This window comes from Panthera tigris, chromosome B3 (genome assembly GCF_018350195.1).
Source record: "Panthera tigris isolate Pti1 chromosome B3, P.tigris_Pti1_mat1.1, whole genome shotgun sequence".
Taxonomy (NCBI): Eukaryota; Metazoa; Chordata; class Mammalia; order Carnivora; family Felidae; genus Panthera; species Panthera tigris.
The window spans coordinates 73,869,416-73,893,214 of record NC_056665.1 but is presented as its reverse complement, the minus strand read 5'-3'; the positions used below and the strand labels follow the sequence as shown (position 1 = coordinate 73,893,214).

At 47.8% G+C, this 23,799-nt stretch overlaps 1 protein-coding gene across 5 annotated transcripts; it reads right to left on the bottom strand.

The window, feature by feature from the left end:
- Nucleotides 1–5,024: 5,024 nt before the first annotated feature.
- Nucleotides 5,025–14,094, bottom strand: DHRS2 (dehydrogenase/reductase 2). 5 transcript variants are annotated; one of them, XM_042987737.1, is made up of 10 exons: nucleotides 14,016–14,094; nucleotides 13,360–13,490; nucleotides 12,964–13,143; nucleotides 12,618–12,795; nucleotides 11,984–12,085; nucleotides 9,071–9,141; nucleotides 6,452–6,503; nucleotides 5,810–5,944; nucleotides 5,502–5,557; nucleotides 5,025–5,255 (listed from the first exon to the last, which is right to left on the bottom strand). In XM_042987737.1, exons 2-10 carry the CDS (start codon nucleotides 13,389–13,391, stop codon nucleotides 5,144–5,146), a joined length of 918 nt encoding a protein of 305 aa, XP_042843671.1. In that variant the 5' UTR covers nucleotides 13,392–13,490; nucleotides 14,016–14,094; the 3' UTR covers nucleotides 5,025–5,143. The 5 variants fall into 5 exon arrangements, with proteins under 5 accessions (XP_042843671.1, XP_042843672.1, XP_042843674.1 ...); XM_042987738.1 differs by having other exon boundaries at nucleotides 13,936–14,089; XM_042987740.1 differs by lacking the exon at nucleotides 12,964–13,143.
- Nucleotides 14,095–23,799: the final 9,705 nt, after the last annotated feature.

Genomic DNA, 23,799 nt, shown 5'->3' with positions numbered 1-23,799 from the left:
GATTCAAATCTCAGCAATGCCTTCCTACAAGATGCACATATCTACACAAACTAACCTCTCTGGAGCAGGTAGCGATTAGGAAATGTCAAAGGTCCCCGTTAAAATGATCAGCATATGGAGTCATTTTACCACTGGGATTCATGAGGACCCTTCCTACATGGAGGAACACATCTTTGGGCCTTCAAGGGCTAAAGGAACAGAAACTGTAAACTTGAGTCCAGCCACTGAGGGTACACACAGCAGCCCAGCCCTGCATAGCAACTTCAGTGCCCCCCTCACCCCTGCTCCCAGGGTCCCAGCCCCACAGGTGAGGAAACCCAAGGGCACTTGTGTCATCTGATTGCTCTTTTCCTCCATTTCCATCCTACTCTCAATCTTTCGTTTATTCTGGTAATGTTTACCCCATTGTTTAATTGGCCAAGGGGACTTTTTGCTTTAGATGGAAAGAGTTCATCTCCTTGGTAAAATCTAATGCAAGACCTTCACTGGTGGAGTCAGCGGTGAACAAGCATAGCCTTGGGCATTCACCCATTTTTTGTCCTCACCTCACCCCACAAAACCCAGCCTCCACAAAACCTCCGCTTAGCTCTACTGCTTCGGGCCACTCTGGAACCACCCCTTCTTCTCCAATGCAGCACCAGGACCCTCTGCCCTGGCATTGCCCTTCAAACTGCCCTCCCACCTGTGAGCCCAGCCCACAGGTGAGGCCTGGACAGACACAGCCTGGATGTTCATTGCAGGAGTGAGTGATACACAGTGTGGTGGGACAAGAGACCCACTACAGTGTGGTCTGGAAAATAAATAAGAAAAAACCAGGCCAGGGACTGCAGCTTTTTATTCCTGTGGGGCCACAGCATCCAATCAAGTTTGGGTACCCTCAAGAGTCATAAGACACAGAATCCTCAGACTGGATTGCCATCACTCAGTTTATCATAATCCTTATCTATGGCCATCCCTGGATACCCTAGAATTCCCCAGTATCCTGATACTTTTTTCCTCCAGATCTTTCCTTAAGAATCAGAGATGAAGGGGTTAACTTGAAATGTATAAATACAGACAAAATGCTCCCAGGTGGAGAGTCAGATATTACAAGTCCCCACTCACCCGGCTCCATTTCCTCCTCTCCCTCCTTCCCCGTCCCTCAAGCACACAAGTACTCCAAGCCAGCAGAAACCCTCTGATGAGCCAAGCTTGGCTGCTGTTGTTTTGTTTTTCATTTATTAGCCCAGGTGAAAGCATCTCAGTGCCACCCAAGGGCTGTTGGGAACCCAGTAAATACTGAGGTTATTTATCCCAAGGAAGAACTTATGTTCGGGTGTCTGTGACCTGCTGTCTCCTGGCTGGAAACAGCCTGAGGAGACAGGAGGGGGAGACTCAGTCTGGCCCTGGTCCTTACTCAACCCAGTCCGGAGCCCCCATCCACTTGTGTGGCTGTAAGGCAAGAATAGCATGGGAGCAGAGCAACGGGCCTGTCCTTCTCTCCATCCTTGCACCCTCCTATTCCTGGCATGCCCTGGGCAACGTGGGCCCAGAGTGGGCTTTTCCAGACACTTCTCAACAGAAGAAGGGCAAGAGCCATAAATTGAGTGCCAACCATCCTTTCACTCCCCAATATGTTCACCTGCTCTCTCTCCCAGCCCCTTCTCCTTGCTGAGGTCAGTTGCACTCTACCAGGGACACACACTCACTATAACAAACACACAGCATGTATCACTGGGACACCAAATCCCCTCTCTGAGCACTGCTCCATTGCAAGCAAAGTTCTCTTCTCCCTCGGCCTCAACGCCCTGCCTCCAGCACTGGGTCCAGAACTAGGGCCTTCCTTCCCAGTAACATACCCTCACCTTCTTCCACTGCTTTCATCCTGGGAGGGAGAGGGCTCAGCAGCCCCTGCCCCACCCTCAGGCTGCTCTCTCCCCTTGGGGGTCCCTGTCATCCTCTGCACCACTCTGGGTGTCCTCCCTGCCGGCCTAAAGGGCACTGTCCCTGCTTGCCTGGCCACTTCCCTGTCTTTCTCTAACTCTGCCCCCACAGAGTGTAGAGGGGGTCATGGGGCTGGAGAACCCATAACAAGCTTCTGCCCTCTGCCTTGGCTATTCTAGAGCTGTGGGAACCTCCAGAGTCTCCCCTCTGGGGCCTGGCTTTCTCACCTGTAGAATCCTGTCCTGCTCTGCCTGTCTGCATCTTCCCACTACACCGTGATTCCCAAGCCCCCCACCTTCCCCAACCAAAGCCTTCAGCCTGAGCTTTATGCTCTCGCCTTACTGTTGTATTCTGATTCCCCACCTCAGACGCCTCATTCAGGGCACTTCTGGTGGCACCTTAGCCCTGCACCTGTGGCCTGGACAAGTGCCAACCCTAGGGAGACCTCACTGTCCCCGTTTCTGCCACAGAATTCCTAAAACCCTTGGAATTTCGTAAGTGATGAGAGTAATAAAGGTGTCTCAATATTCATAACAACCTCCTCACAACTATACCTCAGTTTATGTTAATGAGGTAACTTTTGGAAAACACCTAAGGATGGGCTGGTTGCCAGGGAAACCAACCATATGATTGGAGGGTTGAAACTTTCAGCCCCACTCCCCTGACCTCTGTGGGGGGGAGAGGGGCTGGAGGTTGAATCAATTGCCAACTGTGCCTAATGAAGCCTCCATTAAATCCTAAAGGGCAGGGTTCAGAGAGCTTTTAGGTTGGGGAGAGTGGCAACAGACATGGAAGCTCCATACCTTTCCCCATACCTTGCCCGATGGAACTCCCCCATCCAGCTGTTTCTGAGCGATAAGCTTTTATAATAAACTGGTAATCTAGTAAGAAAAATGTTCCTCTGAGTCCTGTGGGCCACTCCAGCAAACTAATCAAACCCAAGGAGGAGGCTGTTGGAATCTCCAAGCTATAGTCAGAGCACAGGTGACAACAGGGACTTGTGATTGGCTAGTGGGGTGAAGGCTGGTCTTGTAGAACTGAACCCTTGACCTATGGGATCTCATCCTATCTCCAGGTAGATGGTGTCAGAATTAAGTTGAATTGTGAGACATGCAGCTGGTGTTAGAGAACTGCTTGGTATGGGAGAAGAGCCCACACATTAGAACTAGGTACAAGGTGGGGGGTGCTTGGGTGGCTCAGTCAGTTAAGTGTCTGACTTAGGCTCAGGTCACAATCTCACAGTTCATGAGTTCAAGCCCTGTGTCGGGCTGACAGCTCAGAGCCTGGAACGTGCTTCAGATTGTGTCTCCCTCTCTCTCTGCTCCTCTCCAACTCATGCTCTGTCTGTCTGTCTGTCTCTCTCTCTCAAAAAAAAAATAAACATTAAAAAAAAAAAAAGAATTAGGTACAAGGGCACCTGGGTGGCTCGATTGGTTAGGCATCCGACTCTTGGTTTCAGCTCACGTCATGATCTCACAGTTTCATGAATTTGAGCCCCAAGTTGGGCTCTGCACTGGCAGCTCAGAACCTGCTTGGGAGTCTCTCTCTTCCTCTCTCTCCCCCTCCCAAACTTACACTGTCTCTGTCTCTCTCAAAAAATAAATAAAATAAACAAACTAAAAAAAATAACAAAAAGCACAAAAATTTACACAGATTAAAAAAGAAAAAAAAAATTGGCTACAGAATTGTACCCCTACCCTACTTAGTCTTTTTCTTCTGTACCTACTAAGACACTATATAATTTATTTTTTAACATGCTTGTTGCTTATTGTACCCCTCCCCCACGAGAGTGTAAGCTCTGTAGGGAAATGATCCTTGTTTTGTTCACAGTCACCCCCTGAGTTCCTAGAACACGCTCAGGCAAAAGTCAGGAGACAGGAAAGGCCTGTCCTCAGCCTCATTCCCCTTGGCTCTGCCCTTACCAGGAGTTTCCAGGCTTGAGGATAAATTTGAGTTTATTTGGGGAAAAAAATGTTTAAAGCACAAGAGGCAGAGAGAAGAAGCCAGCATACATCAGGGGCCTGGTAGGGAGTGGTGCTTTGTCACTAAATTCATTGAATGAATGAATGAATGAATGAATGAATGAATGAATACATTCTGCCTTATTTTAAACCCTTGTTTTCCTACCACAGTGAAGGAACTTGAGGGAGGTTGGGTCTTTTTTATATTTATGTTCTCCAGGTTGTGTGGTCCAATGTACAAAGTAGGGATAAATAAAGCTTTTAATAGAATCAGTCTCAAGACAAAGACCCATGCCCAAGAGGTCCAGAGAGGGGGCGGTGGTGAGGGGCTTCTGTGAGGTGAAGGCTGGTGGGCAGGGTGGAAGCCTTGTCTCAGGCCCTCGCTTGGGCACCCCTTATGGATTGCAAAAGAGGAGGAGAGGCGTTCTCAGTGCCACTGTTCCTCCCCAACTCCGCTGAGCCTTGGACATGTACACAAAGTAGGAGGGTGCCCATGAACATGACTCAGGACAATAAAAAGAACCTTTGCCAAGAGGAGACAACCTTAAGAAGAACTTCACACTGACTTCTCTCTTTTGTCTAAATTAGAAGTTCTCAACCTGGAATCGTATGCAAGATTTGGTGGGACTTTTTTCTTCGGGTCTCAAAGGCCTGTATGGCCCAGAAAACATTAAGAACCGCTAGCCTGGAGAATCCCGACGGGAGTTCCAGAATTCTCCCACTCCCTCCCGCCACTCACGCTACTCCCACCAGCCTGCTCAGAGAATGGAGCAGAGCCTGCTGTGAACACTCACTGACCACCACCATGGGTCTGTGAACGCGCTCAGGCAGAAGTCAGGAGACAGGAAAGGCCTGTCCTCAGCCTCATTCCCCTTGGCTCTGCCCTTACCAGGAGTTTCCAGGCTCAAGGATAAATTTGAGTTTATTTGGGGAAAAAAATGTTTAAAGCACAAGAGGCAGAGAGAAGAAGCCAGCATACATCAGGGGCCTGCTGCCCTGCTGCCAGAGGAGTCTCCGTTCCTTTCCCTTACGGTTCCTCCAAAGTCCCAGCCCCATGAATTCAGTCAGCTCCACAGCCCCACACCAAGAACCCACATGTTGGTCGAATCACAGCAGCTAAATCAACAACAGTCACGCAGATGAGAATACTGGGGGTCCTTCCTCGAGCCTGGCACAAACAAGCCCCCAGCTTTATTGTCTGGCAGAGCTTCAGACCTTCATGGGCCCCAGGCTCCTAGGCCTAGACCCCCTTAGCCCCATCAGAGACGAGAGGAGAAGCCGGCCACCGCGATGTTCTCGCCGGTGATGTAGCTGGCGTCTGGAGAGCACAGGAAGGACACAAGTCCTGCACAGTCCTCAGGCTGCCCAATCCTGGACAGAAGGAGGACAGAACACATGTCAATGATCTCAGACTCTGGTTTTGCTGCTCTGGTGGGAGTGGATTCCAAGAGGGGACAGGGTGGACCCGGCAGGGCTACTTGCATCCTCCAGGGCTCTGCAGAAACCAGACTTCAGCTAAAGGAATGACCAGTGCCCAGGGAGGGGTCAGCTAGTGAGATAGACCAGCCCCTCCTCCCCAACTGTACCCAGATTACCGAAGTTCCAAACCCAACTTGCCTCTGCACTTTGTGATCTTCCTTGAGGTTGTTCCAGAAAACCTCATTTTTGTGTAGCTGGGCAAAGAGAAAACATGAAAGAGTCAGTGCTAGCTAAAACAAGGAGATGAGCAGGGACCAAGGTGATCCCATAGCAGATTTGCCTTTCTCAGGGGAGAGGGACTGAGTCATGGCTGAATTCAGAGGACAGCAAGGACCTCAGCTGTTAAGGATGCTGATCTGAGGCTCCAGTCACTCCTTCATCACTTAGTCACTGGGGAGGTTTCGCCAAGCCAGGCTGAGAAATGGAGGACATGCCCCAGTCCTCACCACTTTGCTGAAGTCAGTCTTGATTACTCCTGGAACCAGGCAGTTCACCCGGATGCCCTTGGGGGCCAGCTCCAATGACAGTGTCCTGGTGAGGCTCAGCAGGGCCGTCTTACTGATGTTGTAGGGACCCAGCTCCTGGGAAGGGAATCAAGACAGTGATTAGGATATTGGGAAGCAGGGGCACCTGGGCGGCTCAGTCGGTTAAGTGTCTGACTCTTGGCTTTAGTTCAGGTCATGATCTCATGGTTCATGGGTTTGAGCCCCACATCAGGGCCTGTGCTGACAGTGCAGAACCTGCTTGGGATTCTCTCTCTCTCCCCCTCCCACACTGTCTCTCTCAAAATGAATAAATAAACTTAAAAAAAATTTTTTTTTAAAGGATATAGGGAAGCAGAGGAACACATCAGTTGGATTTCTCTCCTACAGATGATCCCACCCTGGCCCAAGCACAGAACTCAGACACACTCTCCCCAGCCTGGTCTGAGAACAGAAGCTGGATCTGAGGGACTCAGCAGCCACATGGGCATCAGCTCAGCCTAGGGCAGCAGGAGTAAAGTGTGGGTCTATCCCAAACGTTGTCCCTGTGGCATTGTGGGGACCCCTTCCCCTAATCCTACCAGGAGCACATAAGCAACAACTCACCACTCGTGGTACATATGCTGAAATGGAGGAGACCAGGACGACTGCCCCCCTCCTGAGAGGAGACAGACACAGAGGAGACAGGAAACCAATAACTTACCACGGACTTAGGTGCCACTATTATTTTTAAAAGATAAAAAATTATAATTATAACATTTTAATGATTATAGTCATTGAATAATGCAGTCCTCACAACAGCCATACAGTTCCTGTTATTATCCCCATTTCCCAGCTGAGCAAACAGAGGCTCAGCAGGGCTTATCAACAGAGCCAATAGGTGGCAGAGCTGGGACTCCAACCCTATCTCTCTCTGACCCAATGTCTCTACTTTGAACCATTACACTCTTCTGCCTATCCCTGGGGTAGTGAAGAACAGACAGCCAGGTGCTTGGGAAAGGGGGCAGAGTGGCCTTGGTGACAGTGAATGCCTATCAATGGGCGGCCTCTGACAAGTAGATGGGGCCGGAAGAGACAAGAAATGAGAGTCAGGAGTTTTTCCTTCTATCCAAGACAGTCCCCAGGCCAGTTCCTGAAGGGTATGTCTGCATGGAGGACATACTGGAGGACTAGCTACGTGCTGAGGGAGGTGGTGGCCCAAGTCCCTAACCTCAGACCCCTGAGACTATGTGTGGAGTGCAGTCAGATATGCAGGACCTAGAACAGGTCCTGCCTAGAACAGCAGGCTCCCTGGAGACTGAGAAGCAGGGAGTGAGGAGGGGCGTGGGATGGACCTCTCCCTGCCGGGAGCAAAGGGGCAGACCCTGTCCCAGACTGTAAGCTGGTGAAAAGGCATTGTCCAGCTGTGAGAGAATCAGAGTAGGTGAGGGTGAAAATGACCTGCCCAAGGCTAAGGAGCTAAAAGCACAGCCCTTTCCCAAACATGGTGATGTCAAGGCCAACGAGAGCATGCCTGAGCCACTGGACATCACCCTCATCAAACAGCCACTAGAATTAGAAGCCATAGCTGTAGTCATCATCAAGACAGCATGGTATTGGCATAAAAACAGACACATAGACCAATGGAATAGAATAGAAGCCCCAGAACTAGACCCACAAACGTATGGCCAACTCATCTTTGACAAAGCAGGAAAGAACATCCAATGGAAAAAAGACAGTCTCTTTAACAAATGGTGCTGGGAGAACTGGACAGCAACATGCAGAAGGTTGAAACTAGACCACTTTCTCACACCATTCACAAAAATAAACTCAAAATGGATAAAGGACCTGAATGTGAGACAGGAAACCATCAAAACCTTAGAGGAGAAAGCAGGAAAAGACCTCTCTGACCTCAGCCGTAGCAATCTCTTACTCGGCACATCCCCAAAGGCAAGGGAATTAAAAGCAAAAGTGAATTACTGGGACCTTATGAAGATAAAAAGCTTCTGCACAGCAAAGGAAACAACCAACAAAACTAAAAGGCAACCAACGGAATGGGAAAAGATATTTGCAAATGACACATCGGACAAAGGGCTAGTATCCAAAATCTATAAAGAGCTCATCAAACTCCACACCAGAAAAACAAATAACCCAGTGAAGAAATGGGCAGAAAACATGAATAGACACTTCTCTAAAGAAGACATCCGGATGGCCAACAGGCACATGAAAAGATGTTCAACGTCGCTCCTTATCAGGGAAATACAAATCAAAACCACACTCAGATACCACCTCACGCCAGTCAGAGTGGCCAAAATGAAGAAATCAGGAGACTATAGATGCTGGAGAGGATGTGGAGAAACAGGAACCCTCTTGCACTGTTGGTGGGAATGCAAATTGGTGCAGCCGCTCTGGAAAACAGTATGGAGGTTCCTCAGAAAATTAAAAATAGACCTACCCTATGACCCAGCAATAGCACTGCTAGGAATTTATCCAAGGGATACAGGAGTACTGATGCATAGGGGCACCTGTACCCCAATGTTTATAGCGGCACTCTCAACAATAGCCAAATTATGGAAAGAGCCTAAATGTCCAACAACTGATGAATGGATAAAGAAATTGTGGTTTATATACACAATGGAATACTACGTGGCAATGAGAAAAAATGAAATATGGCCTTTTGTAGCAACATGGATGGAACTGGAGAGTGTGATGCTAAGTGAAATAAGCCATACAGAGAAAGACAGATACCATATGGTTTCACTCTTATGTGGATCCTGAGAAACATAACAGAAACCCATGGGGGAGGGGAAGGAAAAAAAAAAAAAAAAAGAGGTTAGAGTGGGAGAGAGCCAAAGCATTAGAGACTGTTAAAAACTGAGAACAAACTGAGGGTTGATGGGGGGTGGGAGGGAGGGCAGGGTGGGAGGGAGGGCAGGGTGGGTGATGGGTATTGAGGAGGGCACCTTTTGGGATGAGCACTGGGTGTTGTATGGAAACCAATTTGACAGTAAATTTCATATATTAAAAAATAAATAAATAAATAAATAAAAAAAAAAACTAAAAAAAAAAAAAAAAAAAAAAAAGAAGCCATAGCTGTACAAAAGGTGAGGCAGAACAGAGGGAGGGGGATGTGGAGGCCTCAGGGACACCTCTTTTGTCCTCCCCTCCCGGCTATGGCCCCATGTTCTCTAGACTCAATTCATGCCCTGGCTCCCCACCAGTCCCCACCCCCACCCTGCAACCTACCCCCTCTTCTCCATGTGGGGCACCAGCTGGCTCAGCATCAGGGCCGGGGCCTTCACATTCACTTCCAGGATCTGAAGTCAGAGCAGAGGCATGGTGGAGGGCAGAAACACATAGTCAGCCCTCAGCCCAGGACCTGTTCTCATAAGACACATGGGGTCCTAGAATTTGTCCGGTAAACCCAGATATGTGCAGATCTGAGATCACTTCCCCTTCTGATCAGGACAAGAGGTGCTTCCCACTTGCTAATGGTTTAACACGCAGGCAGGCTAAGTGACAGGCCTGTGAGCAGAGCCCTGAAAATGTGAATTGTTCAGGACTGGGGTGAAGGAAGGCAACGTTGAGGCCTTTTAAAGAAACTGGACTATGTTCTGGTTGTGCAGACAGAAGCTGTAAGCAGAGGCCACTGGAAAAAGACTGAAAGTAGAACAGATGGAGGGAATGTAGGTGCTGGGAGCAAAGGAGATTTCTAGAAGAGTTGTCTTTGTCTGTCTGTGTTTTTACTTGTTTATGTCCTTGTCTTGTCCCAATAGAATTAAAGGCGTACTCACAATGCAACAGCATAAAACAAATCAAATAGGTATTATGTGTGAAGAAATGGAGAACAGTAAAAAATAAGTGTAGAAAAATAAGAAAAAGCAAGAGTAAGGTTGGTGCCCACAGTTCACAGCATGTGGTAAGGACTGAACATTAGTCTATTATTCGTTCACAAAAATGCAAGCTGTGAGGGCCTACATGCATGCCAGTTTATTGCAAACTTGGCTCCAAGCTTTCTTACGGCCACCACAAAGAGGGAGACACAACAGAGAATTGCCATTCTGGGAGTTGGGTGCCCACGCTGGGCCTGCCTGCAGCTAAAACCTGGATCTGGGCTCAGACTTAAGGGTCCCTGACCCTCTGTCTGGGAACTCTGTCTGGTGGCACTGGGGACAGAGGAAAAGTATGAGAGGAGCCAACAGGGAAAGACGCAGAAACTGGGCTGGGGGCTAGGCCAGATTACCAGTTGGGACTAACATGGGAGCAGGATCCCTCCTGTGGGGCACCACCTCGAGTGAGGTCAGTGCGTCTGTGTCTCTAGGGAGTGAGGCTGCACATCTGCAATGCCTTCCCACGTTTTCATCCCACACCCAACCACCCCATTGGATGTGGGCAGGGGAAATGCTTCAATGGAGAGCTGGTGAGGCCAGTGTGATGACAACTTGCCAGTGTTGGGGATGACCCCCAAGACTGTAAGAAGTGGCTCAGATGTCTAAAGGGCGGACCAGCATGAGATCCCCAATAAGAAGGAATTGAGGGTTAGACTAAGGGTATTCCTGGTCATTTTCTGTTCGAAACAGACCCCCGCCACCCCACCGATGTCTGCCCTAAGCTCCATGTATGTCAGGCTGGGTGATGGGCTCAGACAAGGCCACTCCTAGACTTGGCAACCAAACATGAGCCAAGGAAAAGTTACAGCTCCTCCCGGGCTGAAGAGGACTGCCCTATTAGAAAATTGGGTAGAGTATCTCTGGGTGCCACGAAGTCCTGAGTAGAGACTGTGGGCCTGAGGAGGATGGGTGCTGGAGAGTCCTCAGGCAGGAGAAGGGTGGAGGAGAGGCGGTAGAATGGGAGATGGGAGATTTCCCAACCAGCTGGAGAAAACGGGAGTCTGCCTGGGGAGGTGCTCAAACCGGCCCAGGGATAAGGTGAACAAGAAGGAACTCCCAGGACACCTGCTGAAAACCGCATGCAGATAGAGCAGCAGGTCAATGTCACACTCGTTTTGTAACCATTTCACCTCTGAGGTGGTGGTGGATGTGACTGGAGATGACTCCTGCCCAGTGGGGCAGACCTTGGAAAACAGGGTAGCAGCAGAGAAAGTAAGGCTGGGCCGTGGGCAAGTGCGCTCGGCTTCAGGAGAGAAGATTTGAAATGGGTTCTGAGAAAAAGAGAGTCATGATCCCATGAACTAAGACACTAAAAGAGGGTATGACTCAGGAGGGTTAGGAGATGGTCAGCCATGCAGTCCCAGCCACCTAATCACTAATGGTCGTTGGGCAGCATCAGGAATCTGAGGAGCCTGGGGAGGCTGCTAGCAGCGGCTGCAGGGAGCTCAGATTTCAGGCCATCTCTGAGGATGGAGGAAAGGGCAAGCCGCCAAGGGCAGATGCACAGGAGAGGTGGCTCGAGAACGATGTCTACAGAGCGCGGATTGCTGGGGAAGGCAGAAGGGAATGCTCTGGCCAGTGCTTGGTAGGGAGGGGGGTGCTAACAAGGTGATTTCATTGCAGTCCGTCTTGTCTGACAGACTCAGGAACCAAAGACAGGAGTGAATGGAACAGAAGTCATAGGATAACAAAGCCCAAAATGGACCTCAAGACATTTTGCAAGGCCTCTTCTGGACCCTGTGGCTCAGGTGGCAGGATCATTAGGTGGACGCAGTGGGTGGAATGTCTGAGCTCATAGGAAGCCAGTGGCCAGGCCCAGGCCTGACAGGTGTAGCAGGTTCATCTGAGGGACAGTAAGGAAGCCTCATCTAGGAAGGGTGAAGAAAGAATCTCAGCGGCAGGTACAGGTCACCAAAAAGGAGCAAAATCACCAAAAAAAAAAAAAAAAAAAAGGAAAATATATCTGCTGTTGACAAAGAGCAGAGACCTACTCCCACAGCTGTAAAGCTAGAGCCTGGAACCGTGCCTGGCACATAGCAAACCCTCAGTAAATATTTGCTAAATGAATAAATGCAAAAAGGATGGGAAGAGAAAAGATGGCAGAAAGAATGTAGGAAGCCACTTTAAAAACACACAAATTGGAAAGGAGCACCGCAGCACACTCCAGGGGACAAGCGGTCAGTGCCTGTTTTTACAGTAACTTTGGGAGGGGAGGCTCAACCGGGGAGCACTTCAGACCCTCTGCCAGCTCCTCCCAGCGGCCTCTCACCTTGTCCCACACTTGCTCACTGGCCCCCAGGGTGCTTCCCACCAGCGGGTTGACACCTGCACTGCACACCAGGAAGTCGAGACCCCCACAGTGCTCCACGACCTGGGGGAAAGAGTGACACGAAGGGCATAAGTGTGGAGATGGCCCAAGGAGGCCACACCCACCCCGCACTGCTGCCAGGTGCACAGGGCATTGAGACAACACTTGCTAATTAGATACTGTCTCAACCAGGAATGGTCACAAAGCCAGTGTGAGAACCAAATACTGGTGAAGGCAATGCCCTAGGTAGGCCCAAGGACGGCTCTGCAGAGCTGAGGGCCTCAGGAGAGGAAGGTCTGTCTTCTCCAGGAATCCGTCTATATGCCCGGGATGGGGAATCCCTTTAGATTCCTCCTCAACCACAGTTCTCCAGGTGGGGGTGGGGGTGAGGGTCCTTTCACGAACAAGCCACTTTCCAGAAAGCCAGCGTGAACAATGAGGTCTACCCGCTTAGACCATGAACAATCCTGGTTTCAAGACTGTTGTAGGGCCTCCCAACCCCGATCCGGGTCCCTGCCCCACCCAGGGCTGAGCAGAGTGGGAAAGGCTCTGTGCACTCTCCTTCCTGTGTCCTTCCACCCCTGTGGCCCCTCACCGTGGCCACCAGTCGCTCCCGGTCCTCGGCCTTCCCCACGTGGCACACGGTGCCCACCACACTCAGCCCCTCCCCCTGCAGCGCCGCCACTGCCCGGTCTACGTTCTGCTGCTTCCGGCTGCTGACCACCACGAGGGCCCCGTCCCGGGCCAGGCGCCTGGCGATAGCAAAGCCGATCCTGTGGCAGAAATGGAGGGAACAAGACAGCCTCAGCCTCCTGCCACCATGGTCACTCGACCCACGGAAACCAATAAGGCTGTGTCCTAATCTACAACCCTGAGGTCTCTCTGTGGAAGCGAAAATCCTTGTGAAGGGTCAAGACCCATAGGGCAATCAGGGCACTTACCCATCAGTGGACCCCGTGACCACAGCCACCCGATTGGCCAGGATGCCCTTTTGGCCTATCCCACTGCTGGTCATGCGCACAGAGAGTCCAGCACAGGAATGGAACAAGCCTCTGTGGATGTAGGCCACTGTTGGGAGCATGGAGGCCAGTTTCTGTCTCTGCTTCCTGCTGAACTTGGCCCTGGAGGAGAGAATCAACTTCAACTATCACTGATGCCATTAGTGAGCGTGATGGCAATCTACCTCCAGCTCCTTCAGACAGACAAGGCCAGCAGCAGAGAGCCAGAGAGAGTCGAGCTAGTCAGGGTGAATTTCAAACACGTGAGCCTCAGGTCAGGCAAACTCTCTGTGAAAATTCTCTATTTATAAAACAGGCAAATTAGAGTATGAGACCCACCATTCAGCAGACAGGGTTATCTTCCCATTCATTCCACGACCAAGCACTGAGCACTTGCAACATGCCAGAGAAAGTAGACCAAGGTTCTGAGCGTCTGCGTAACGTCCTCACCACGCTGTGCTGAAGTGAAGCTAATTGCATAGAGGCTGTGAGGAGCCTGAGCCAGACAAGGCAGCCCCACACCAGGCTGCAGGGTGCAGACCCTCAGGACACCCTCAGGAAGGAAAGGGGTAGGCCTTTCGCAAGTGTGGGTAGGGGTAGGTCTACACAAGTGTGAAGGCAGGGTGAGGACCTGGCGTGGGAGACTCACATATGCAGACACTGTGTATGAACTGGAAATACAGGAGAGATGCTTGTGTAGGGGATCCTCTTTCGCCAGGACCCCAAATTTCCCAGCTCCACATCAATGTGAGCCCAGAGGCTCCTGCCTCCCCCCAGTGTGAGATTCCCATTTGCCTGCCCAGGAGCCCTGTGGGGTCCCAAATCTAGGAGTGTGATCTGTTTCCTGCGGAGGCGGGAGGGAAGGAATGGTTGGAGAAAAGGGTCACTGAGGATACACAGCGACTCGGGATGTACTTTTCATGTAAGATAGTGCCAGGAAGCTGAAGAGATGCAGTCTCTGGCAGCTTGGACTGCAGGGGCCATCAGACACGCACTTTCAGGAGATTCTGGTGTGGGCTGACCGTCCGCAGACCCTCATCTGTTCCAGACCTGCCTTGGCCACTCTAACACCAAGGGACTCCTTGTTACTAAGCAACCCCTGCCATACCTACTGCATCTCCCTTGTTCCTTAGCAACCAACCTTTACATAACCCAGTTCCCTCCAGTTAGGGGTCCTTATCTATAATAACAAATGAATGGGTGCTGCTCAGGAATTAGGGAGAAATTTCAGATTAAATATCAGTCTGTATCAGAGCCATAATGAAGGTAACCAAATGCTCTGCTTTAAGAGAGACAGCCTTGGTTTCAAATTTATGTCTCTTCGGATACCGTATTTCCAAAGACACCCTTTGCAGGTCCTTGACCTCCTCTCCTTTTTGTCCTGGCTGCTGTCATTCTCTTCTCTCTCACATGCTGTCTCTTTTCTGCAAGGTCATACCTACAGCCTTTCCATTCCAGAGGATGAGGGGTTTCAGCTTCTGATTATTCTACCTTTCCTAAACAGGACACCAGATTCTAAACACTGTTATGACCCCTGGGGGACTTCTCTACCCCCAGCTGTGAGCACAGATTAACCCCACCAAGTGTCAAGGGAATTGGTCTCCTTGGCTGGGAGGGCAGCAGGAAAAAGAGGGACTCGAATTTTGTCAGGACGGGCCGCCCCCTGCTGGAAGACCAGAGTTATGGCACGTCTGAGATGCTGTTCCCATACCAGCAAGTCCGTGGCTGTCCCCTCTGTTCTACAACAGTCCTTACCAAACCCTGCTCCTTTCTAAACTTGCCACGAGATGGTTTGCAGGAAAGCTTCCTTACTGGTAGGGAAAAGCAGCTGTGGCCTATTGCAGGTAGAGCATGGAGAAACTGATCAGGCCCCATCTGTCTGTCTTGGTTCCCCTTCCCATTCCAGGTCCTTCTTTCCCTGAGACTGAGCAGCTTCCAAGGGTCCGGGCTCCCACTCACTCTGCCCTCATCCTCACTTCTGCTTTCCTCTGGAGCAGTCAGCTGGGCCAGCTAGGCCAGAGTCAACCACAGGTCCCGGGAGCTTAGAGTGGTATCTGAGCCTGGCACTGCCCACTCTGATGCCCATTACCATGCTGATCAGTTCAGTTGCCCAGAAGTGGAGGTGGGAAAGCCAAGTGGACACACCCTCAACTTAGTCCCATCTTGGAGATGGATGGCCCTCACCAAAGAGAAAAGGAAAGGGAAAAGCAAAGAAAAGATTAGGGGAGAGCTAGTAGTTAGAAACATTGACAATCAGGAAAGAGAGAGATGAGGGAGATTTCAACAGAAGGTGCATGATTTGGGCAAGTCTGTTCCCCACTCTGGCTCCATCTGCACCTGGGTAAGATGAGGTGCTGAGTTGGGTGGCCCTAAGGGCTCTGATAGCCCCCAAGAGCTTTATTATGAGAATCAAAGAAGAAATAAAGACAGCTGCAGACAGAGCCAGGGAGAAGGAAGCATCAGCACAAAAAATAAAAAAAGAGTGAAGGTGGGCAGTAGTGGTGACAGGGACCCCAGCCCAGCCAGCCTTACATTGGGCCACATTGTCCCTGCTCTGGTCTTACCTGGCGATGCTCTCGTCGTCGTTCCTGAGTGCAGGTCAGGAGCCCTTCTGCTGTGGAGCCTGCAGCTGACTGAGTGTGAAGATGTGAGGAAACAACAGGCTGAGTTTCAGGCACTGTTACTCCAACTGAAAAACTCAAGGATTCTGGGAATCTACCTTCCTAGAATTATGAAAGGTGGTGATGAGGAAAGTCCTCCCCCACAGCTGGCGAGGAAGCTCCTCAGGGGTGGCTTGGGGGAAAATGCAGGACTTGAATTCCCCTCACGCCATTCACCAGGAAGCCAGTCCTATCAGTCCACCTGTCCCCAGACACTCACACAATAGAAGCAGACAGACTCCAACCTGTGGGGCCTACAGGCTTAGCCGGCTGGGGAGGCAGCACTGGGTACAAAGCCACGAAGATATTTCTACAAGCACAGAGAAGAGACTGCAGGCCTCAGCCCCAAAGCCATGAAACAGGCCCTACTGGCCAGATCAGGGGACCATTTTTTTTAAATGTTTATTTATTTTTGAGAGACAGCATGAGCAGGGGAGGGGTAGAGAGAGAGGGAGACATAGAACATGAAGCAGGCTCCAGGCTCTGAGCTGTCAGCACAGAGCCCAACACGGGGCTTAAACTCACGAGCTGTGAGATCATGACCTGAGCCGAAGCCAGATGCTTAGCCGACTGAGCCACCCAGGCACTCCAAGAGACTCTTTTTTTTTTAATTTTTTTTTTCAACGTTTTTATTTATTTTTGAGACAGAGGGAGACAGAGCATGAACAGGGGAGGGGCAGAGAGAGAGAGGGAGACACGGAATCTGAAACAGGCTGCAGGCTCTGAGCGGTCAGCACAGAGCCCGACGCGGGGCTTGAACTCACAGGCCGTGAGATCATGACCTGAGCCGAAGTCGGACGCTCAACCGACCAAGCCACCCAGGCGCCCCACCAAGAGACTCTTAAATACAGAGAACAAACTGAGGGTTGCTGGAGGGGTTGTGGGTAGGGGGGATGGGCTAAATGGGCAAGGGGCATTAAGGAGGGCACTTGCTGGGATGGGCACTGGGTGTTATACATAGGGAATGAATCACTGGAATCTACTCCTGAAATCATTATTGCACTATATGCTAACTAATCTCACACACAAAAAAAGAAAACTATGTGAAGTGATAGGTGTGTTAATTAACTCGATGGGACAAGCCCTCTCATAATGTATACATAACTCTCATAGTGTATACATGTATCAAATCACCATGCTGCACACCTTAAATATCTTACAATTTTATTTGTCAATTATACCTCAGTAAAGCTGGAAAATGTTATTTATGTGACCATACAATGGGTTTATTATTATTATTATTTTAATGTGTATTTATTTTTGAGAGAGACAGAGACAGAGTGTGAGGAGGGGAGGGGCAAAGAGAAAGGGAGACAGAATCCGGAGCAGCCTCCAGGCTCTGAGCAAGCTGTCAGCACAGAGCCTGATGCGGGGCTTGAACTCACAAACTGAGAGATCATGACCTGAGCCAAAGTCAGACGCTTAACCAACTGAGCCACCCAGGCGCCCCTTGGGTTTATTGTTTTTAATAAATAATACATATTTTTAAATTTCTTAGTTTTAATTTCTATTATAGTAAATATTGACAGATATAACTCACATAAACAAAAGCTCTTCAGAGTCCTCAATAATTTTTAAGACCATAGGGGGTCTGGGGTGCCTGGCTGACTCAGTCGGTTGAGCTTCTCACTTGATTTCAGCTCAGGTCGTGACCTCCGGATTGTGGGATCAAACCTCATGTTGGGCTCAATGCTGATCTTGGAGCTTGCTTAAGGATTCTCTCTCTCTCTCTGTCTCCCTCTCCCTCTGCCCCCCTTCCCTGCTCTCACCCTTTCTCAAACAAACAAATAAATAAATAAATACATAAATAAATAAATAAATAAAACTTAAAAAAAGAAAAAGAAAAGAACATGTAGGGACCCTGAGACAGAAAAGTTTGAGAATGCTGCTTACCCTAGTTTATATAACTATTCCCCTATTGATGGGCATTTTGTTTATTCCCTTATTTTCCTACAAGCAATGCTGTAATAAGCATCTTTGTACATATCTCTTTGTATACAATACAAGAAAATCTTTTTAATCAAGAAAAGCATTCTAAATCAAAGTAATTAGTGGTTATCATAGGTCTTTCTGATTCGTGGGTAAGAGTGAAAGGCCAGGGTAACAGTGCCCTTCGGATGCTGGATGTGGATAAATCAAGAACTCCCTGGGATTGTCACCATCAATAGAAAGCGTGGTCAGAAAGGCTATGCTGGACCCACTCCGACAAGGCTTGCAGAATCAGACACAGTGATGTTGGCACAGGCAAACAGAACACACTGCTGATAAAATGAACATATTCACACTCTTAGCACATCGATTTCTTGCAAATGGAGGTGAAGATGTCATCTAGGACTACTGCAGTGAGTTCGTCAGGTAATATCTGTGAAGTGCCAAGCAGCATGCTTGCAGGCATCCCAGGCATTGATCAGGTGCCAGTTCCCTTTCCCCTGCTTTCCCCTTCATTGTGTGGCCTGCCTCAATACTTCGGGACACCTAATGCTGGAGCACAGAGAAGGCCCAGTCCCCAACTCCCTGCAGGGGAGTAGCAATGACAGGAAGATGCAATCTCTTGCCTTACAAAAGATCTGAGAAGGGAATCTGGTGCCATTACCCCAAACTTCCTGAGGCCTATTTGGGGGGGTCTCCATTTTCATTCAGGTTTTATCCTATTTGCCAGCCTGTACCCGCCTGAAACTTCCTGAAGCCATGCCCCCGCCAGCCTTCCCACCCTGTCTCTCAGATCTGAGAGGTCCACTCTGCCAGCTGAGGGGCAGAGGAGTAAGGCCCCTTGACAAGAACTCTCCACAGATCCTGACCACCCAGGTCCTGTACAAGGGAAATTACTCAGAGAACAGGCTCCCCACACATCTACCCGTTCCTACCAACCCCCACAGGCAAGAAGGTCCAACCTCCTCCTCTAGGAGACTCTACCCTAACTGAAGGTCTATCAAAGCCTATTTACCCCAAGACCTTTCCCAGTTGAATACAGGCCAGGCTCCTGGAGATTACAGGTCACTAGGGAAATGACTGAGGACATGTCCTCAATACCAACTGACATTTAGGAGATTTTATCTCCACCCTCCTTTTTCCTGAGGGTATAATCTCCCTGTTAATTCTAGGTATTGACTCAACAAATTGTTGCTGAGTCATAAATTATTCTCTAGGAATCAGTGAAGTGTTTAATTTACAATGTAATATATGGAATGTCCTGGGACTCTGCTCACCCTTGGTGCTCCCCACCCCTCCTGGGTTCCCAGCTCCAGGTACATCTAGTAAGTCAGCCTCCTCCAAAATCTCATATATACACAAAAGTTCACTGAAAATGGAGCACAGATTTAAAGGTAAAACATAAAACTATAAAACTTTTAGAAGAAAACATAGAAGAATCTTCCTTAGCCTGTTAATACAGTAAATTACATGGGTTTTATTTTGAATATTGAAAGAACCCTTGCATCCCTGGTTGGTTATGATGTATAATAATTTTAATATATTGCTGAATTCTATTTGGTAATATTTGGTTAAGGGTTTTTGTGCGTATATTCAGGGATATTGGGCTGTAGTTTTCTTTTTCCTTTTTTTAATATTGTCTTTTTCTGATTTTAGTATCAAGATCATACTAGCTTCATAAAATAAGTTGGAGAACTTTCCCCTCCTTTTCTATTTCTACAAGAGATTATGTCGAACTGGTCGAATTTATATACCATGCTTCAGAGGAACAGGTCCATCTGCCCCTCTCCTTCCCTTCATTCCTTCCTTCTCTCCTTCCTTCCTTCCTTCCTTCCTTCCTTCCTTCCTTCCTTCCTTCCTTCCTTCCACATAGTTAATGATTATCTTGAGGAGGCAAGCCAGTTATCTAATACAAGGCTCGATTCTGCCCTATTTGTTTTTTTTTATTTCCATAACACTGGTATTGCTTTTACTATGTGTCAGAAACTATTCTAAGCACTTTGTAAACATTAATTCTTTTCATCCTTATACAACTATTATTTGAAGTAAGTGCTATCTATGATTATCCCTATTTTACAAATGATAAAATAACTTACACAAGACCACAGAGCTAATAAATGGCAGGGTCAGGATTTCATCCCAGGTATCTGTTGTTTTAACCACAATACCCTTCTCTATGGGGACATTAGTATTCTTTTCATACTCTAAATAACAGACAGCTTAAGTGATTTGCCCAACTGAATGCAGCCAAAGTAGAACTCTTAATTCCCATCCACCCTAAAATCTGTCTTTCCACACCTTCCTATCCCAGGAAGGTGTTCCAATCAAAACTTTGAGAATTGCCTTTGAGTTTTCTCTTCACCTTAAGTCCCACATTCAATACATCAACAACTCCTGTTGATTTCGCCCCCAAAACATGTGTCAAATCCTCTCTGTTCTCTATCATCCATACTACCATTGCAGGAGCAGCTAAAATTATCTTTTTAAAAAGAACTCTCTTCTGTTTAAAACTCTCCAATGTCTTCCCACTGCACTTAGAACCAAAACTTAAATTTTTTCCCATCTTGCAAAGCCCTGAAGAATCTGGTTCCCAGGTATCTCTGAGACCATCTCTTCTGCTCTCCCCTTGGCCCGCATGCTCTGGCCCACAGGCTTTTTTTCTACCCCAGACCTGACAGCTCAGGCCTGCCTTCATAGCTTCTGCATTTGCTGTTTCCTGAAAACTCTCACCACCTACACTTCATGGTCCCTAAATGTCACCTCCTTGTAGAGACTTTCCCTGATCATCCGGCACAAGGTAGACCCTCAGAAGCACTTCTCCTACCATTCTCTTTTCTTTCTTTCTTCCTTTTTTTAGTTTTTCTAAATGTTTATTTATTTTTAAGAGAGAGAGAGAGAGAGAGAGAGAGACAGAGTGTGAGCAGGGGAAGGGGCAGAGAATCTGAAGCAGGCTCCAGGCTCTGAGCTGTCATAACAGAGCCTGATGTTGGGTTCAAACTCACGAACCATGAGATCATGACCTGAAGTCAGATACTTAACTGACTGAGACACCCAGGCTCTCCACTTTTCTTTTCCTTTTCTTTTCTTTTCTTTTCTTTTCTTTTCTTTTCTTTTCTTTTCTTTCTTTTCTTTTCTTTTCTTTTCTTTTCTTTTCTTTTTTCTTTTTTTAGGTATAATTAACATCCAGTGTTATATTAGTTTCAGGTGTACAATGTAATACTCAATAATTCTATACATTACTCAATGTTCCTGGTGATAATTGAGTGTTCTCTTAATCCCCTTCACCCATTCCACCCTCCACCCACCTTCCCTCTGGCACTCACCGGTTTGTCCTCTGTATTTAAGTCTGTTTTTTTGTTTGTCTCTTTTTTTCCTTTGGTTGTTCGTTTGTTTGGTTTCTTCAATTCCACATAAATGAAATCATATGGTATTTGTCTTTCTCTGACTGACTTGTTTCACTTCGTATTAATACTCTCTAGCTCCAGCCACATCATTGCAAATGGCAAGATTTCATTCTTTTTATGGCTGAGTAATATCCTATTGTGTATATATACCACATCTTCTTTATCCATTCATCTGTTGGTGGACACTTGGGCTCCTTCCATATCTTGGCTACTGCAAATAATGCTGCCATAAAAAAAGGGTGTATATATCTTTTTGAATTAGTGTTTTCGTTTTCTTTGGGGAAATACCCAGTAGTGGAATTACTAGATCATATGGTATTTCTATTTTTAATTTTTTAAGAAACCTCACACGGTTTTCCACAGTGGCTGCACCAATTTTCTTTCCCACCAACAGCACATGAGGATTCCTTTTCTCCACGTCCTTGCAAATCTTTTATTTTCTTCATAGCACTTATCACTGCCTAATATTTCTTCTTCTTTATTACCTCCCCTACTAGGACACAAGCTCTGCAGAACTCATAATAATAAGTAATGCTTATGTAGCAATTATTTTTGCACCAGGCACTGTTGTAAGCTCTTTACACATGTACATTCACTTAATCCTCACCGTAATCCTGAATAGCTGCACTATGAACATTTTCATGTTTCAGAGGATGAATCTCAGGTACAGAGAGGCAAAGTAACTTGCCCAGGGGTTACACAGCTTGTAAGCAGTGAAGCTAGGATACAAGCCCAAGTAATCTGGCTGTGAAGTGTGTGCTTTTAACCCTCCTGCTTTATGACCGTCAAGAGAGTGGGGCCCTTATTTGTATTGTCCTCTGCCATGTCTATAGCAGCTTTAACAGAGCCTGGCAGAGAAAAAGCACCAATTAATCTCCCTAGGATACACAAATGAATGCTGCAAAACAAGCCTGCTTTTGAGCCAGAGTGGTCTGGACTCCAAACCCTCGTTTCCAGAGTATAGGAACTGGAGAATTACTAGCTTCAAACCAGAAATTCATTGAAATTTGCCATCTCCCCTAAAGATGTTTACAATCTCCTGGGAAATGCATATGCAAATAACAAAGAAGCAAAGTAGCAAAATATAAGTACCACAAGTGAGGGACACTCAAAGTGCCATGAGGTTCTGCTCAGGGGTTGATAACTTTTCACTGAAGTTCAGGGAACTGTTAGAAAGAAAACTTCAGGTCCCAAATGGCATCACTTGGGCCGAGTCCCCAAACCAGGGCTTAATACCTGACCTAACTGGAGTTTTAACCTCTTCCAGAAATGTAATCTTAACAGATCAGTCAGGGGTTTTCTGATCAGTATCAGTGAATCTGCCTCCTGGGCTCTCTCCTTCTCTGCCCCCTACCAAATTGAGGTAATCTGCATGATAAGACCCCCTGCTGGTCCCCCTATGGGGAGGCTATCAGGCCTGAAACAATTCTTTTATTTTGCTAGCAACATTCTTGCCCCACCCTGCTTCCTATAAAAACCTTCCATTTTGTACTTGTCCTCAGAGCCCCCTCTACGTGCTAGATGGGATGCTGTCCATTTGTGAATCATTTAATAAAGCTAATAAGGTCTTCAAGTTCACTCAGCTGAATTTTATATTTTATTTTATTTTATTTTATTTATTTTTAATGTTATTTTTGAGCAAGAGAGAGCGGGTAGGGGGGTGCAGAGAGAGAGAGAGACAGAATCCGAAAGCAGGCTCTAGGCTCTGAGCTGCCAGCACAGAGCCTGATGAGGGGCTAGAACTCACAAGTCATCAGATCATGACCTGAGCCTAAGTCGAACACTCAACCGACTGAGCCACCCAGGCACCCCTGAATTTTGTATTTTAACAGATTGGCAGCAGCATTGAGATCTAATGCAAACTTGTGACAGCATTTGAGGACAATGAGAAACACAGGGGTGGTGCCCCAGGAAACATTTTGAGTTCAGTCTTTCTCCCAATGAGGCCGTTGGTAAGTCCTCTGGGTTTCAAATCCTCTTGTTGTGTTTGGGCTACCGATCTCATTGGCTTTCCAGCCCAGGATTAACGGGTCAATGTAGACTGACAGGAGCCTCTAACAGAGTGTCATTCCTTAACCCTTGGTTCAGTCCATAATTCCACGTTGGGACCCTGTCCTAGTTCCAGCCCAGAGTTACCCTTTACTGGGGTTTGCTGCATTAGCCCTTTCCCCATTTCCTGTCTGTAGTCTACATAATGGAGTCAGCTGGGTTAGTCTACGTTCACAATTGCATGGTCTTCTCTTGGACAGTCTGAATGACATGTTTTGGTGACTGAGGTGAGTTAAGATTTGTTTGCACATGTTTGCTTCTCTTGTTTTGTGTAAATAAAAGCCACCGCTAGTGGGGCTCTCAGAGGCCAAAAGCTGCAAAATTTGGTGGGCTCAGGTTGGGCATTTAAGAGCTATTAGAACACTTGTCACCTAACTCAGACTCCCATGTTAGGATAAGCTGATTAAACGGGTTAGATTGACACTAGGTCATCTGCCAATCTCAAGAAAGTTTCCATGTAATGAGGCACACTATAAACACCCCACAAATCCCAACGCCCCTCCATGGCCAGCTCCTATCTGGCACACCTGCTTATTTTGTGTCTAAGGACCAGCATTTTAGAATCTGTGGATGTCTAGCAAGATGGAAATTTTTACTAAAAATAACATGGAATTATAATGGCCTTTATGGGGAACGTTTCAATTCTATCATTTAAGACATGCACTTGAAAGCAAGGGTTCCCAAATTAAACAGAATGGAATACCCATTTAAATTGGCAAGCACACTCCTCCAAAGAC

Bases quoted from the DNA above. Each gene is read 5' to 3' on its own strand.
- DHRS2 (XM_042987737.1), bottom strand. From the start codon at position 13,391: ATGAATGGGAAGATAACCCTGTCTGCTGAATG. The intron at 13,144-13,359 runs GTGGGTCTCATA...TCTCTCCTCCAG, and splicing joins ATAACCCTGTCTGCTGAATG to GGCCAAGTTCAGCAGGAAGC. The intron at 6,504-9,070 runs GTAGGTTGCAGG...GTCTCCTCTCAG, and splicing joins CCCCACATGGAGAAGAGGGG to GAGGGGGGCAGTCGTCCTGG.